The sequence below is a fragment of the Typopeltis vanoorti genome, chromosome 23 (genome assembly GCF_054136105.1).
Source record: "Typopeltis vanoorti isolate ZY-2024b chromosome 23, IOZ_Tvanoo_1.0, whole genome shotgun sequence".
Taxonomy (NCBI): domain Eukaryota; kingdom Metazoa; phylum Arthropoda; class Arachnida; order Uropygi; family Thelyphonidae; genus Typopeltis; species Typopeltis vanoorti.
The window spans coordinates 35322616-35336721 of NC_143571.1; the positions used below are offsets into that span (position 1 = coordinate 35322616).

Below are 14106 nucleotides of genomic sequence, written 5' to 3' on the forward strand. Positions count from 1 at the left end.
ATTAATACACATCAATTTTTGTATAATAGATGTTTTGGACTAATCATACAAGAAAACTTTCTATTTTTTGCTATATTACCAAAAAATCTGTTACCTTCAAAGGCTAGACACATTTCAAAAAAACGTTAATTTACTGTATAATGTCTGGTTTATTTCTTACATCACAATGGTTTGGAATGCAGGTTTACTTTTGTGTGTGTGTGTGTGTGTGTGTGTGTGTGTGTGTGTGTGTGTGTGTGTGTGTGTGCAATATTTGATTATTCAGATATTACATATAATTCTTTATATGATTGGGCAGATCTTAACAAATAGCTGAAAAAATATACTATCACTTTACCCCCCCCCACACACACACACAGTGCAAGAAATATAAAGTAAGATTAATATTTTAGCTCTAAAGCAGTGGGTCTTAACCTTTTTAGTGATCAGCACCCCCTTGAATCTAAAAATAAGTTCTCGCACCCCCTTGAAAAATGTGTTTCTATTTCTTTATTTAGGAAATTACATCTATTGCAAGATAATTTATTTATTGAAAAATAAACACATACATTTACATATACATACAAAACAATATCTCAATTTTTAATGACTATGTTGTTGTTGTTGCTTATTCATAATAATACTTTTGAAGCGAGGCTCCTTTTTTGAAAGAGCCACGTGTAAGTCATCACTTGCATTTAAGCGATTTCTGGCTTTTGTTTTTATGTGCAAAAGTGATGAAAATCCCATTTCACACAGGTAGGTGGTGGCAAATGGTAAAAGTGTCTGCAATGCTGCTTTTGCCAGCTGTGGATAAGGTTCTAACTGCATACACCAGAATTGTTCTAAGTCCAGTTTTTCAAATTCCATTTGATTACATGCATTGGCTCATATTTCAATAAGATCATCTTTTATTAAGTAGCTGTCGTCCATCGAATCTGGGTCAAATAGAAATGGATCCAGCATCCATCTCTGAACTTTGCTAATATTTCCCGTGGTAAAGTATCCATGAAATGATTCACTCAATTGTCAGAGGTTTTGCAATTTCAGGTATAATTATTATTTTCTTATTTTTCAGAACGATTGAATCAAGCAAAGGAAAGTTTGCAAAATTCCCATTTTCAACTCAATGTTTCCAAATTTTTAGTTTTTCAATAAATGAAGATAATTTTTTACTAGCTGTTATTATGTTCTTACCAAATCCTTGCATTGATGTGTTTAATTCATTCAGGTGGCTAAATATATCTGCTAAGTAGGCTAGTCGAAGTATTGCTTCTCTTTTTTCAAAAGCTTTAACTAAATCACAATTTTGGTTAGTAAGAAACTGTATAATTTCCTCACGCAATTCAAAAACCCTGCTTAGCATGCGGCCCTTGGAGAGCCAAGTGTGATAAAGAAGCACAGTATGAATAGCTACGATTTCTTCGCACAAAGCACAAAAGATACGATGATTAAGCGCTCGTCCTCAGATATACTTTACATTTACTGCAGTAGTTAAGTGTTGTTTAAATTCTCTGGCAAAGCTTTCGATGCAAGTGCATGACAGTGCAACATGTAATGCGTTATTGTAACTTGCGGTATTTCTGTCTTGATGTATGAAAAAAATCCAGAATTTTTGCCCAACATTGCAGCGACACCATCAGTGCAAATTGAGCCTATCACATTCATGGGTATTTGATGTTTCAAAAAAAGTTTTTAATATGATTGAAAACATCAATTCCTTTTGTCATCAATTCCAGTGGCTCACAAAATAAAAATTCTTCCAACATTTCTTTTTTCTTAATGTTCGCACAAATACCAATAATTGATTGCAATTATCAACATCAGTTGGCTCATCCAGTTGAATACTCACTTTTAGAGGACTGGCTTTGATATCTTCTACTACTTGCAGTAAAATATCAACACTGAGATCTTGAATGTGCGATCGAATCACATCGTTTGATAATGGAATCTGCTGAATTTTCCTTTGTGCTTCAGAACCCAATACAATTTTTGCAATTTCAAGTGCACATGGTTTTACCAATGCCTCAGCTATTGTTTGACCTTTTCTTTTCTTAGCACACAGATATACTACTTGATAAGAAGCTTCTAACAAAGGCTTTTGAACTGCTGCAACGTCAAATTTTGTGATAGTACCGCTGGTATCAAATCGTGCCTTCTTAGACTTCAAGATGTTAAGAGTATGTCCTGCAGATTCACCACCATGCTGATTGTTGAAATGCTCTAACAACCTTGACGGTTTAAGATTGGAGTTTGAAAATATTTTGCAACATAAAATGCATTGTGGCTGTTGTGCCATCTTTTTCTGTTGTACAAGTGAATCCATAAGCAACATTTGTCTTTCCATTGGCGTTTTTTCGACATAATGAGGGTTACTACAATCAATCAAATAATAATTATCATTTTTCAAAATTTGCAGAAAACCTTTATGTAATCAATTGATCGTATCCGGTATGGACTTTAGTCACTGATTAATGTTAGTAAATTAAAGAAAATTAGTATTAGTTTCTGCGTCAAACCACCTTGTTAACATTTGTACTCAGAGTATGTGAACACGTGCGCATCTCAACCAGTTTCTTATTGTACTGCATGTGCTGGTAAGTGCGATGCGCTGAGGCAAAGGTAGAGAGGGTAGGAGTGGGGGGTCCCAAAAGTCGATGTAGCGTTCGCTAGTTTCTCACAGGTGGTAGTTTCCATCGAAAATTTAGAAACTTCTCTCGCATCCCCAGGGTTGCCCACACCCCAGGTTAAGAACCACTGCACTAAAGTATACAAAAATATTAATCAATTCCACATGGATAAAATACATTTTCAATTAAAAGTTAATATAGTAAAATCTACGTTCATTTTTATAATCTATGAAAATTTACATTTAACTTATATAATTCAACAATAGCAAAATAACATTATGTCACTTTAGGAAGATTATTACCCAAAGTCTGTTTTCAACAAACTAATTAAGGTAAATTTTATTAAAAATACTGTTAGTCACATCCTTAAGTGACAAAAAAATACAGTTGTTTGTTCAGAGAAATTAATAAACAAGCAAACTGGAAAAAGCAAAACCGAGTCAGTCCTAGAGTTATGAAGGGTTCTCTTCCAGCAATATATGAACCATAAGTATATGCTAACATCCTGAATGCTAAAATGTGTAGGTCTGTTTTGTTATATTTTTTAACTAATTTTACTTTGTTTATACAATGTACAAATTAGAACATAAAATTACTGTATACAGTACTGTACTGTAATAAATAATGAAACATGAGTATACTGTGCATTTACCAGTAAATGCATTAATCAGCTGGAATTAAAGAGCAAGAATAATTCTTCAAAGCCAATATTTTATGAATTGGAAGATTCACTGGAAGTGATATGGGAGGCTAAGTCAGCATCAAATTCTTCAAATTCAAGAATTGCAAAGAAGTGTTCTGAGATGATTCACCAGATGCATAACTTGAGGAAGTTTTAAACTCATCTTCAGGAGGTAAAGCGGCTGCAAGCATGGCTTTCTTTAAAAATTTATACACAATGTCTAATCAATATGCATAGTTTACCTTTTCATTTCTGGATAAATTTTTCTGTAGCAAGCAATTGTAGCTTGCATGATTCTGTCTACTTTGCTAAATCTTTCCATGTCCATTCCTCAAACAACAGAAACTGTTTTGGGTGCTGGCTTCTTCTTCAGGTTTCATGTGAGAGCTCTTTTCCCATGGATTCCACGAACTACTTAACATCTTCATTGTCAAACTCCAACTATCATGTCACCAATCTTTTGTAAGTTTTTGTTGAATCCTGTGAACATATGAACATATATTTTCAGCAGCCTCTTCAAAACACCATTCATCGAATGTGCTGTTACCTCATTCCATGCTGTATCTACATTAGCAATAACACCCTGATCCATGGATTACAGGAGTGAAGTGGTATTTGGTGAATGTGTTCATGGGATGCTTGTCATAAGTTGAGGACTGACTGAATGACAACTATCCCATGAACACATTCACCAAATACCACTTCATTCCTGTAGCCCATGGATAAGGGTGTTACTGCTTCTGTCAAGGCATATTATTTAAGAAATTCTTATGTTCAAGCTATTGCTGGTACTCAGGGGAGAGGATCCTCTGTGGGATATGTTCATCCTTAGGGTATAGATGAATGGACTGAAAGAGAGAAGGGAGGAATGCAATATCCAAATAACAGCTTTAATCACACTATCTGCAGCGCAGCACAATGAACATTTGTTCATCAGTGTACTTCTTACAGAATTACAATATATCCACTCCTTTCACAACATATATATCTCTGACATTTATTCATACATAAATAGGACAAGCAAGAGTCTCTAATAGGAGAGACTTGCTAACCTGCTATTAGTAGCAATTCTAAGCAGCATATAGATGTGTACATATGTCTAGCACTTTCTTTTTTTTTTAATCTCACTCTCGAAAGGCTTAAACCTTTAATACACCACTATCTTGGATGGATTATAAATGTTAGATAAAATGAAAGCCTGCTCTAAAGACTAAACAAGGAACTTTTTCAAGCCGCTAGTCAACAGGGTGGAAGCATTATTATAATAGGTGACAGATGATTTCATCCTGATGCGATGAAAATCATCTACCACTTATTATAATAATATTTCTGTTTTCATGAATGCAATTATATATGCAAATCAAGGTTGCTGCTTTATGTAAACTGTGAACTTTATATACAGCTTTGTGTAAACTGTGCTACTTTACAAAATTACATAAGGCATATGGTACTTCAAACCTAATATTAAGTTATTATGCTACACAGTGAGACATCATAACCTCTGATTCTAATTTTATGATGAGAGAGAGAGAGAATGCAGTATTATTATTTGGAGATGAGATTGCAGAATAAGGTATTGTTTCATATTGAATATGTAGAATTTATTTGAACACGTAAAACTTATTTGTAGTTTTTAATATAAGGTATCACATTATTATGACAGGGATTTAAGAAATTACCTAATGGAAAGAGGAGAAAATGCTCTTAAAATGAGGAAGTGGAGCAGTGAGCTGATCCCAAAAAATCTGGAAAGTACTGATTTCATGCATTGATATTAATGCATTTTACAGTAGCAAAACTAAACCAAGAAATATCTTCCATAAGATTTTATTATGCACTAATAATAACTGCATAATCAATTTTTCACTCTTATCATCAGTCAAATGCAATATGAGTTGTTGTATCATTCTTCTAGTCAAAATATTAATGATACCAAGTTATTGTTCAATGCCAAAACCCAAATATTCCTTTAAAATAATATTTTTTTAAAAAACAAACAAAAGTATTCAGAACAATACATCTAGATAGTCATAAAAAAATGCAGATACTGCATGAAGCTAAAGTGACTTGTGCAAAAAATGATAGATAAAAATTATTAGAAATGTTTAATAAGCAACTGAATTATATTCTTAAAAGTGGATTCCTTAATATCATAAACACAGAAGTTATTCGTTTTATTAATGAACAAAATAAACAGCTTCCAAACACTAAACAGTTTTAAATATACATAAATAAAAACAATAATTCGAAACAGCAAGAATAACAATTTGTTTAAAAAAAATTTGGAATCTTAATAGGATGAAAAAAAAAATATATATATATATAAATTAATAAAGTTTAAATGACTAAACACTGAGAATAATAAAGAATGGGGTTTAATAGGAACACTACTAGTTTCATTGATTAAAAAAACTTCTTCAGGTGTCCAAGGGCAAAGAATTATATACAAAAAACTACAGAAACTTATTAATAATATTTTTGGTTTACATATCAAGTGTTGATCAATTTTATTAACTGAACCAACTAGTTTTACCAAACTTTAACTGTTGGCGTCTTCAGGGCACTTACATATAGGTTGAAACAATCTCACAATTATGTGTACCTATAAAACTGACAAGAATAACTGTAAAAAATTGACTAGAATAATTACAAATAAAATAGTATCGAACGTGCATGAAACACGTATCGCATGCACAAGATTAGCTAGCTGTTGCTGAGGAATTTACTGTAGTTTGTATTAAAGTTCATTTCTTTTGTTTTTAAAGATTTGATTAGGGTTTTCCATATCTCTGGGAGTATTAGGCCTTGATTTCTGTTAAGGTTGACAGTAGAAAATTCTTGAATGGTAATCTTTCTCTGTAAGGGGAACAACTTTTGTCCCACTTGATGACATGGTTAGTTGTGGAGAAATGAGACGATAGGCCAGAAATGTCCTGTCTGTTGTTTTTGACATAGCCAATGTGCTCTTTTTGCCTGATTTCAAGGCTTCTCGAAGTCTGTCCGATGTAACTAGAGCCACACGAGCACTGAATATTATAAACTCCAGCATATTTATAGAAAGGGTGGTTGTCTTTTGGAGATCTTAGTAGTTTATGAATAGATTCTATTGGTTTAAATGTTACTCTTATTTTGTGTTGTTTGAGGAGGCTGGCGAGCTTGTAGAAGATGCCACTTACAAATGGAATTGCAATAGTTTTTATATATTGAATATCTTCTTGTTCTTTTTGTGGTGGCTCAGAGAAAAGGACTTTATTGACTAGTCTTCTTGGATAGTTGTTCAAGTACAGATTGTTGGAAATTAATGTTAACTCATCTTGAAGGGTTTCGTTGTCGGTTGTGATGCGAATCGCTCTCTTCTTTAACATGTGTACAATGCTGAGTTTATGTGAGATGTGGTGAGAGCAGCTGAAATGTAGGTAGCGACCTGTATTGGTCGGTTTTCTGTACACCGATAGATTTATACTGCCATCAATTTGTTTTTTGATTAAGATGTCTAAAAACGGTAGTTGTTTTTCTCTTTCAAGTTCCAGAGTAAATTTAATAGAATGATGGAAGGAGTTGATCTTTTTGAGAAAATCATATAGGTCATCTTTGTTGTTGTTCCACACAATTAAGATATCATCCACATATCTGAATCAAATTTTAGGTTTGGGAATAATTTGGGATAGGATTTTATTTTCTAAGTCTTCCATAAAGAGGTCAGCACATGAAGGTGAGAGTGAGCTCCCCATCGCCAAGCCTGTTAATTGTTGGTAGATCTTATTTTTCCACGAAAAGTAGTTAGAATTTAGGCAGTGAGGTTATATGTTGTGGGAACAAGGTACTTAAGATGTCAATGACCTTCACTACAGGAATGTTTGTAAAGAGAGAGATGACATCCAGGCTGGCTAGAAGATCATTATCCGATATGTTGATGTTTTTTTAGCTTTTCCACAAAATGTTTGGAGTTTTTAATGTAACTCTCTGAGTTGTGGATGTGTTGTTGTAAGAGTTTCGAGAGATGTTTTGACAATAAGTAGGTAGGAGAGTTTATTGCATCAACGGTTGGGCGTAAAGGAATACCATCTTTGTGCACTTTTGGAAGGAGCCCACTCTCACCTTCGTATGCTGACCTCTTTATGGAAGACTTAGAAAATAAAATCCAATCCCAAATTATTCCCAAACCTAAAATTCGGTTCAGATATGTGGATGATATCTTTATCGTGTGGAACAACAACAAAAATGACCTATATGATTTTCTCAAAAAGATCAACTCCTTCCATTATTCTATTAAATTTACTCTGGAACTTGAAAGAGAAAAACAACTACCGTTTTTAAACAACTACCTCTTAATCAAAAAACAAATTGATGGCAATATAAATCTATCGGTGTACAGAAAACTGACCAATACAGGTCGCTACCTACATTTCAGCTCCTCTCACCACATCCCACATAAACTCAGCATTGTACACATGTTAAAGAAGAGAGCGATTCGCATCACAACAGACAACGAAACCCTTCAAGATGAGCTAACATTAATTTCCAACAATCTGTACTTGAACGGCTATCCAAGAAGACTAGTCAATAAAGTCATTTTCTCTGAACCACCACAAAAAGAACAAGAAGATATTCAATACATAAAAACTATTGCAATTCCATTTGTAAGTGGCATCTCCTACAAGCTCGCCAGCCTCCTCAAACAACACAAAATAAGAGTAACATTTAAACCAATAGAATCTATTCGTAAACTACTAAGATCTCCAAAAGACAACCACCTTTTCTATAAATATGTTGGAGTTTATAATATTCCATGCTCGTGTGGCTCTAGTTACATCGGACAGACTTCGAGAAGCCTTGAAATCAGGCAAAAAGAGCACACATTGGCTATGTCAAAAACAACAGACAGGACATTTCTGGCCTATCGTCTCATTTCTCCACAACTAACCATGTCATCGAGTGGGACAAAAGTTGTTCCCCTTACTTAGAGGAAGATTACCATTCAAGAATTTTCAAAGAAGCAGCCACAGTCGCCCGTTCTACTGTCAACCTTAACAGAAATCAAGGCCTAATACTCCCAGAGATATGGAAAACCCTAATCAAATCTTTAAAAACAAAAGAAATGAACTTTAATACAAACTACAGACAGTTTCTCAGCAACAGCTAGCTAATCTTGTACACGCGATACGTGTTTCATGCACATTCGATACTATTTTATTTGTAATTATTCTAGTCAGTTTTTTACAGTTATTTTTGTCAGTTTTATAGGTACACATAATTGTGAGATTGTTTCAACCTATATGTAAGTGCCCTGAAGACACCAACAGTTAAAGTTTGGTGAAACTAGTTGGTTCAGTTAATAAAATTGATCAACACTTGATCTGTAAACCAAAAATATTATTACTAATTCTCAGGATCATGAACTGTAAACTATAAACTGAAGTACAGTTTAAACTAGAATACGTGCTATAGTTCCTGCTGTATGAAACTGCGTGCATGAGATATCGCGAGAACGCCAGTACTGGACAGCAGAAATGTGCGCATGAGATAAATTGTAGCTGAGGCTACTATTCATGTGGGTTGAATCGAGTGAAATTTCTTCAGATTCGAGAATACGTCTCTCAAGTTCATCATAGCATTTATGTATGTTTGAAGTTTGAGACCAGTCTATAAGATGTTGGTGGCCTTCGTCGGAGTTTATAGAGAATAGGACATGGCTGGAGAGAGCGCTAGCTCAGGTTCTGTTGTAGGAAATATCTCTTTTGCATTCCTCAACACGGAAAAGGATAGATTTATCAGTCTGTCCATAGTAAGGCTTTCCACAATTACAAATAATCTTATAAACTACTGGGTACTGAAGAAAGTAATGTTTTTCTTTAGGTCGACTGAGGATGGAACAGAGTTTAGGAAACGTAGTGAAACATGTTTTGATGTTGAACTTCTTAAGAATTTTAACCAGTTTGGGAGAGAGGGAACTAATAAAAGGCAAAGAGATATACGCTCTGGGGTAAGAAGAATCTTCCATAGTAGGTTGACGATGGCGGGAAAGAAATTTCTCAATATTTTTTAGAGTGAAGCCATCGTTGAGAAAGGTCCTTTTTAGAAAATTAAGTTCATTTTGAAGTTTTATCTCGTCTGATAATAATGATCTGGCTCGATGTGCCAGGGTGGAGATAATGCCAAATTTCTGTGGAGGATGCATGAAGGTATCTGTCCATATGTGTAGACTTTCTGAAGATGGAGATTTTGATATTGTCAGAGCATCTTGTAAGTTTTAAGTCTAAAAAATTGAGACAATTGTTGGGTTGTAGTTCATAGGTGAATTTAATTTTGTGATGAAAGTTCTTAAGATGATCTAGAAAAATATTAAGGTTATTTAGCCGTGCTCCCAAATGAGAAAAACATTCATCAATAAAACACAGCCAGATTTTAGGTTTTAGAGTTGACAAACAAATCACTTTTTCTTATAAGTCTTTAAGAAATATATTTGCTAGAACCGGAGAGAGCGGGCTGCTCATAGCTAATCATGAGTTTTGTTTAAAGATCATTTCCTCGAATCTAAAGTATCCTGAGTTGACACAGTGGAAGAGTAAGGCGAAGAATTTCTTAGATAATTTGTTCTTGAGGAGATTGAGAACTTCCTGGGTTGGCACATTTATGAAAAGAGACACTATGTCGAAACTTGCCATTAAATCTGATTTGCTTAGTTTGAGGTCCTTGATTTTTGAAACGAAGTCAGCTGAATTTTTTATATAAGAAGATTTTCCTGTTAGGTGTCTTAGGGAAGAGGTCAGATATTTAGACACGTAAGTTGGTGAGTCGATACTTTCAACTATAGTTCTTAGGGGAGTATGGATTTTATGGATCTTCAGAAGACCGTATAATCGTGGGATTAAAGGGTGAACAGATCTGATAGAAAGATGGATGTGCTTCGGTAATTCTCAAGCAGTTTTTAGAAGATTGTTGGTTCTGTTATGAAATTCTCTTCTGGGATCATTATTAGGTTCAGAGTAAGTGTCTAATTCAAGAATTTTGTTGCGATAGTCAGTTTTTTTTCAGGATGACTGTGGCATTCCCTCTGTCAGCTGGAAGAATGATGATATCTTGATTCTTCGTTAAGTTGTTAATGGCTAATCTTTCACTACGAGAAATGTTATCAGTAGGGGGTCTAGCATTATTTATTGTGAATATGGGTTTCATACGTAGATTTGCTTCTTTGGTTGGCAGTGAGGATGCAACTTTTTCTATCTTTGTGAGGAAAAGTTCTTTTGGAATGGAAGTAGGTGCAAGAACGAAATTCAGGCCCTTTGCAAGAACACTTTCTTCCGCTAATGAAAGAGAATGGGAAGATTTCTTTATAACTACTTTTTTAGAAAAGGTAGAAGCGTAATGAGATGAGGAATGATCTTGCGTGCATCTAAGATAATCGGATTTTTTGATAAGTTAATTTTATTTACGTTTTGGGATTTTGAAGCTCGAAGAGCGCTAATTTCTATTGTTTTGTTCCAAGAGAAATCTAGAGAATTACTTAAGCAGTTTTCTAGTGAAGTCTTCTTAGAGAAAAAAGAAACTAGGTTGTGCTTAGTGTCTGCGATATGTTCTAACAGAAGTTCCAGTTTAGCCTTGTGGTAAATTCTCCGAGTCTGAGTTGTTTTAACTGATTCCTTGAAATTAAGAAAACGAGGTATGATGGAATTGCACTTACATGTTTTAAGGAAGACTAGTCTGTTGATGAATAATCCAATACTTCTGAGAGTTTCTGATAATCCTTGATGAGAAAGTGTAAATCCTCGTTTATTATTTTTTTTATCAACAAAAAAAAAAAAAAAAAAAAAAAAAAAAAAAATCAGCCAACGCCTTTTTATTCCCGCATATAGGGAGTAGGCGAGGTCGTTTTTTTAGCCCTATCTAACTTTTGGAGACTGAGTGGGCAGCTAAATCTCCACTGGTGTCCAATCAGAGATAGCTGGGCCAAGGTTATCGCTAATTAAATGGCACGCAGTGAAGAGAGACGGCTCAAAGAGTGCCGTAATCGTGTGGTCCCTAATCCTAACACTCGTATTTAATGTCTGAAATAATGTGGGTTCTACAGTCAATTTTCTTGAATTCACGGGATGAAAAACCCGAATTTCCTGGAGAAAAAACCCACTTGCCTGTGCCAGAGATCGACTAACTCGGGAACCGGTCGAAAAAAGGCTTAGAAAAATTTCTTCTAGTTGCTGACTAGATTCAAAATGAAGAAGTCTTCCTTTGTGCGGTTAAGCGCCATGGTGTGCAAACGCCACATCCACTGAGCTACACACTAATAGTGTTCCTATTAAACCCCATCTTTATTGTTCTCGGTGTTTAGTCATTTAAACATTATTATATTTTCATATAATTTTAACCGGGTAAATATGAATTCTAATATATATATATATATATGTGTGTGTGTGTGTGCACATGCACTGTGTGCATGAAATGAAATGTGGGGGGCAGCAAAATCATAACTTGCTTTATTAATCCTTTTATCAGGTTTACTAGGTAGAAAATACTTGAAAAAAATCAAAGATGTGATTAAACTACTAAAAAAAATGAATTGCATTATCAACCAAGCAAACAGATTAGCATTTGCACAAAAGAAACCAAAATAAGAGTGAGAATGACTGTGATTATAGAGAAAGCAATAAAGTGACAAAGCCAATATATCAGCTTGTTATTTGTATGCATTTTCTTGCTAGCCTGTTTTATATGGAGATAAAAAATCAAGTTTCTGGAAGAAAATGCACTACATCTCCATGCGAAACTGGTTAACTCACTTATGTGAGAAGTCCCTATAAAGGGTTCATGTATCCTAAACAGGATTCAAATGCATTCTCCTCCACAAAAGAGCACAAGTGAGAGAGTAAAAGCACTATGAGAGCATACAGAGCTTGCTTTGCCTCTGCCATAAGTTACCTTGTTGCACCACTGAAAAGATACGATTCAAAAGGACTATGTTTCTGCATTTTTTTAGATTAATAATAAAACTTAATAGTATCTTTAAAACCAGTTTTCCAGTTGGTGTGCAATGAGATACTGGATGCCGTTCATTTTTTTTATAATGATAAAAAATGTAAAACTTTTCATAGTCATTCAAATTTACAATTGAAAATATATTTGAACATTATACCGTATATAGGATCTCTGTAAACTTCCTGAATTCAATAATTATTTTGGCATACGTATAAGATTTTATGTATAGCAGTAGCTGCAGCCAAAGACTGCCCTGTAGTGGTTACATCACATAGCACCTCTGACATTCCTGTTCAATCGATTTATTTTCTTTGTGTGTGCATGTTAAATATTTCATTTGCTTTTATTTTTTTCAGGTTTTTCTATTAATATAGAAGATATGTAAGATTATTATTGTCACTGATGGGAGAATGATGGATTAAGAAAGATTAATAATAATAATTATTATTAATAAAAATGTTTTTCCCCCTTTTTATTTGAAATTACACGTTTTTAAATATTCTACAATATTATTTATTACTGCTACTGTGTTAACTGTTTAACACCAGCCATAAATAGCTGGTTAATATAAACAAATAATTCTTATAAATCAAAAATTAAAAATCTTTTAATCTTACAACTTTAATGTTTATTTCCGTTATTCTCCTGAATACCGAAAATATCAAATTTATATTAATTACATTACTTCCAAATGAACTTTAAATTTAGATATAATAAATTTAATATAGAAACATGGCAAGGTAAATAAAATTCCTATACTGTATATTTCCAGTATGGAAAAATGGCACAATTACAACAATGGCTCAATAAACATTAGGTGTTCTATAAAAAACATAACTGCGTTTGTTAATTTTCTCAATTGTTACTTATTAATTTATTACTGACTTTTGATTTTTGAATTTCATAATGGATTATTGTATGCTTTTAGAAATAAAAATAAATAAATAAATAAAACCTATTTATTTCTAAAAACAAATAATAAATGAAAATAATTTTTAAGGATATTTATTTTCCAACCATAATGCACAACTTTCTGATTTAAGCTGGAAAGTCATGAAATTCCCCAAAAAATGCATATAATAAAAAAAAAAAAAAAAAAGAAGTCACTAATCAGGCAATATAATGAAGATTATCTCAAATTTGGATTTCTGTACCCTGGTAATTTTTTTCTTTCTCAGCCTAAATGTTTTTTTTCCTTCAGTGGAAGAGTTGTCAAAGCCAAGGTGATAAGCAAACTAAGCTGGCACCTTACATCAAAACATCCCTCTTATGCAGATATAGATTTGAATTTTTTTTTAAGTATTTACAAGACAAAATAAGAGACGAAGCTCTTTTACACTCAAGGAGCTAGTTAAAAGGTCACACAATTATCAGCTAAAGATAAAATGCCTCATACATTACAATTCATCATTTTGCTAGTTAAAAGGTCACATAATTATCAACTATATGAGGAATTTTATCTTTAGCTGATAAGTGTGTGACCTTTTAACTAGCTCCTTGAGCTAGTTATTATAGTTTTTTTGGTACTTCTTTGCAAAACAATTTGTTCTGCAAAGAAGTACCAAAAAACTACATGGGATGAAATATTCAATGTGGTAAATTATAGAAATATGCATAAGTTTGTGTATTGATGGTGCAGCTGCAATGATAGGAAGGCATCAAGGCTTTACATCAAGAATTCATTCTGAAAACCCTAAGGGTCAAGTAATACATTGTTTTATTCACAGAGAAGGCTCATGTATGCAAAAGTTACCTGCTGAATTTCACATTGAATTTTATTAAATGTTATCATCAAAATGATGATCTAATAAAATTCAAGTCAATACAGTTCCACCTATTTTCAGC

At 33.5% G+C, this 14106-nt stretch overlaps 1 protein-coding gene across 1 annotated transcript in view; it reads right to left on the reverse strand.

Annotated features, from left to right (window-relative positions):
- LOC150093777 (N-chimaerin-like) overlaps positions 1 to 14106 on the reverse strand; it is a 274033-nt gene that overhangs the window by 15772 nt on the left and 244155 nt on the right. Inside the window, exon 14 of the mRNA XM_090412511.1 lies at positions 1778 to 2354. Within this exon, the coding sequence (XP_090268637.1) occupies positions 1778 to 2354 (577 nt within the window). The remainder of the gene's footprint in view (positions 1 to 1777; positions 2355 to 14106) is intronic.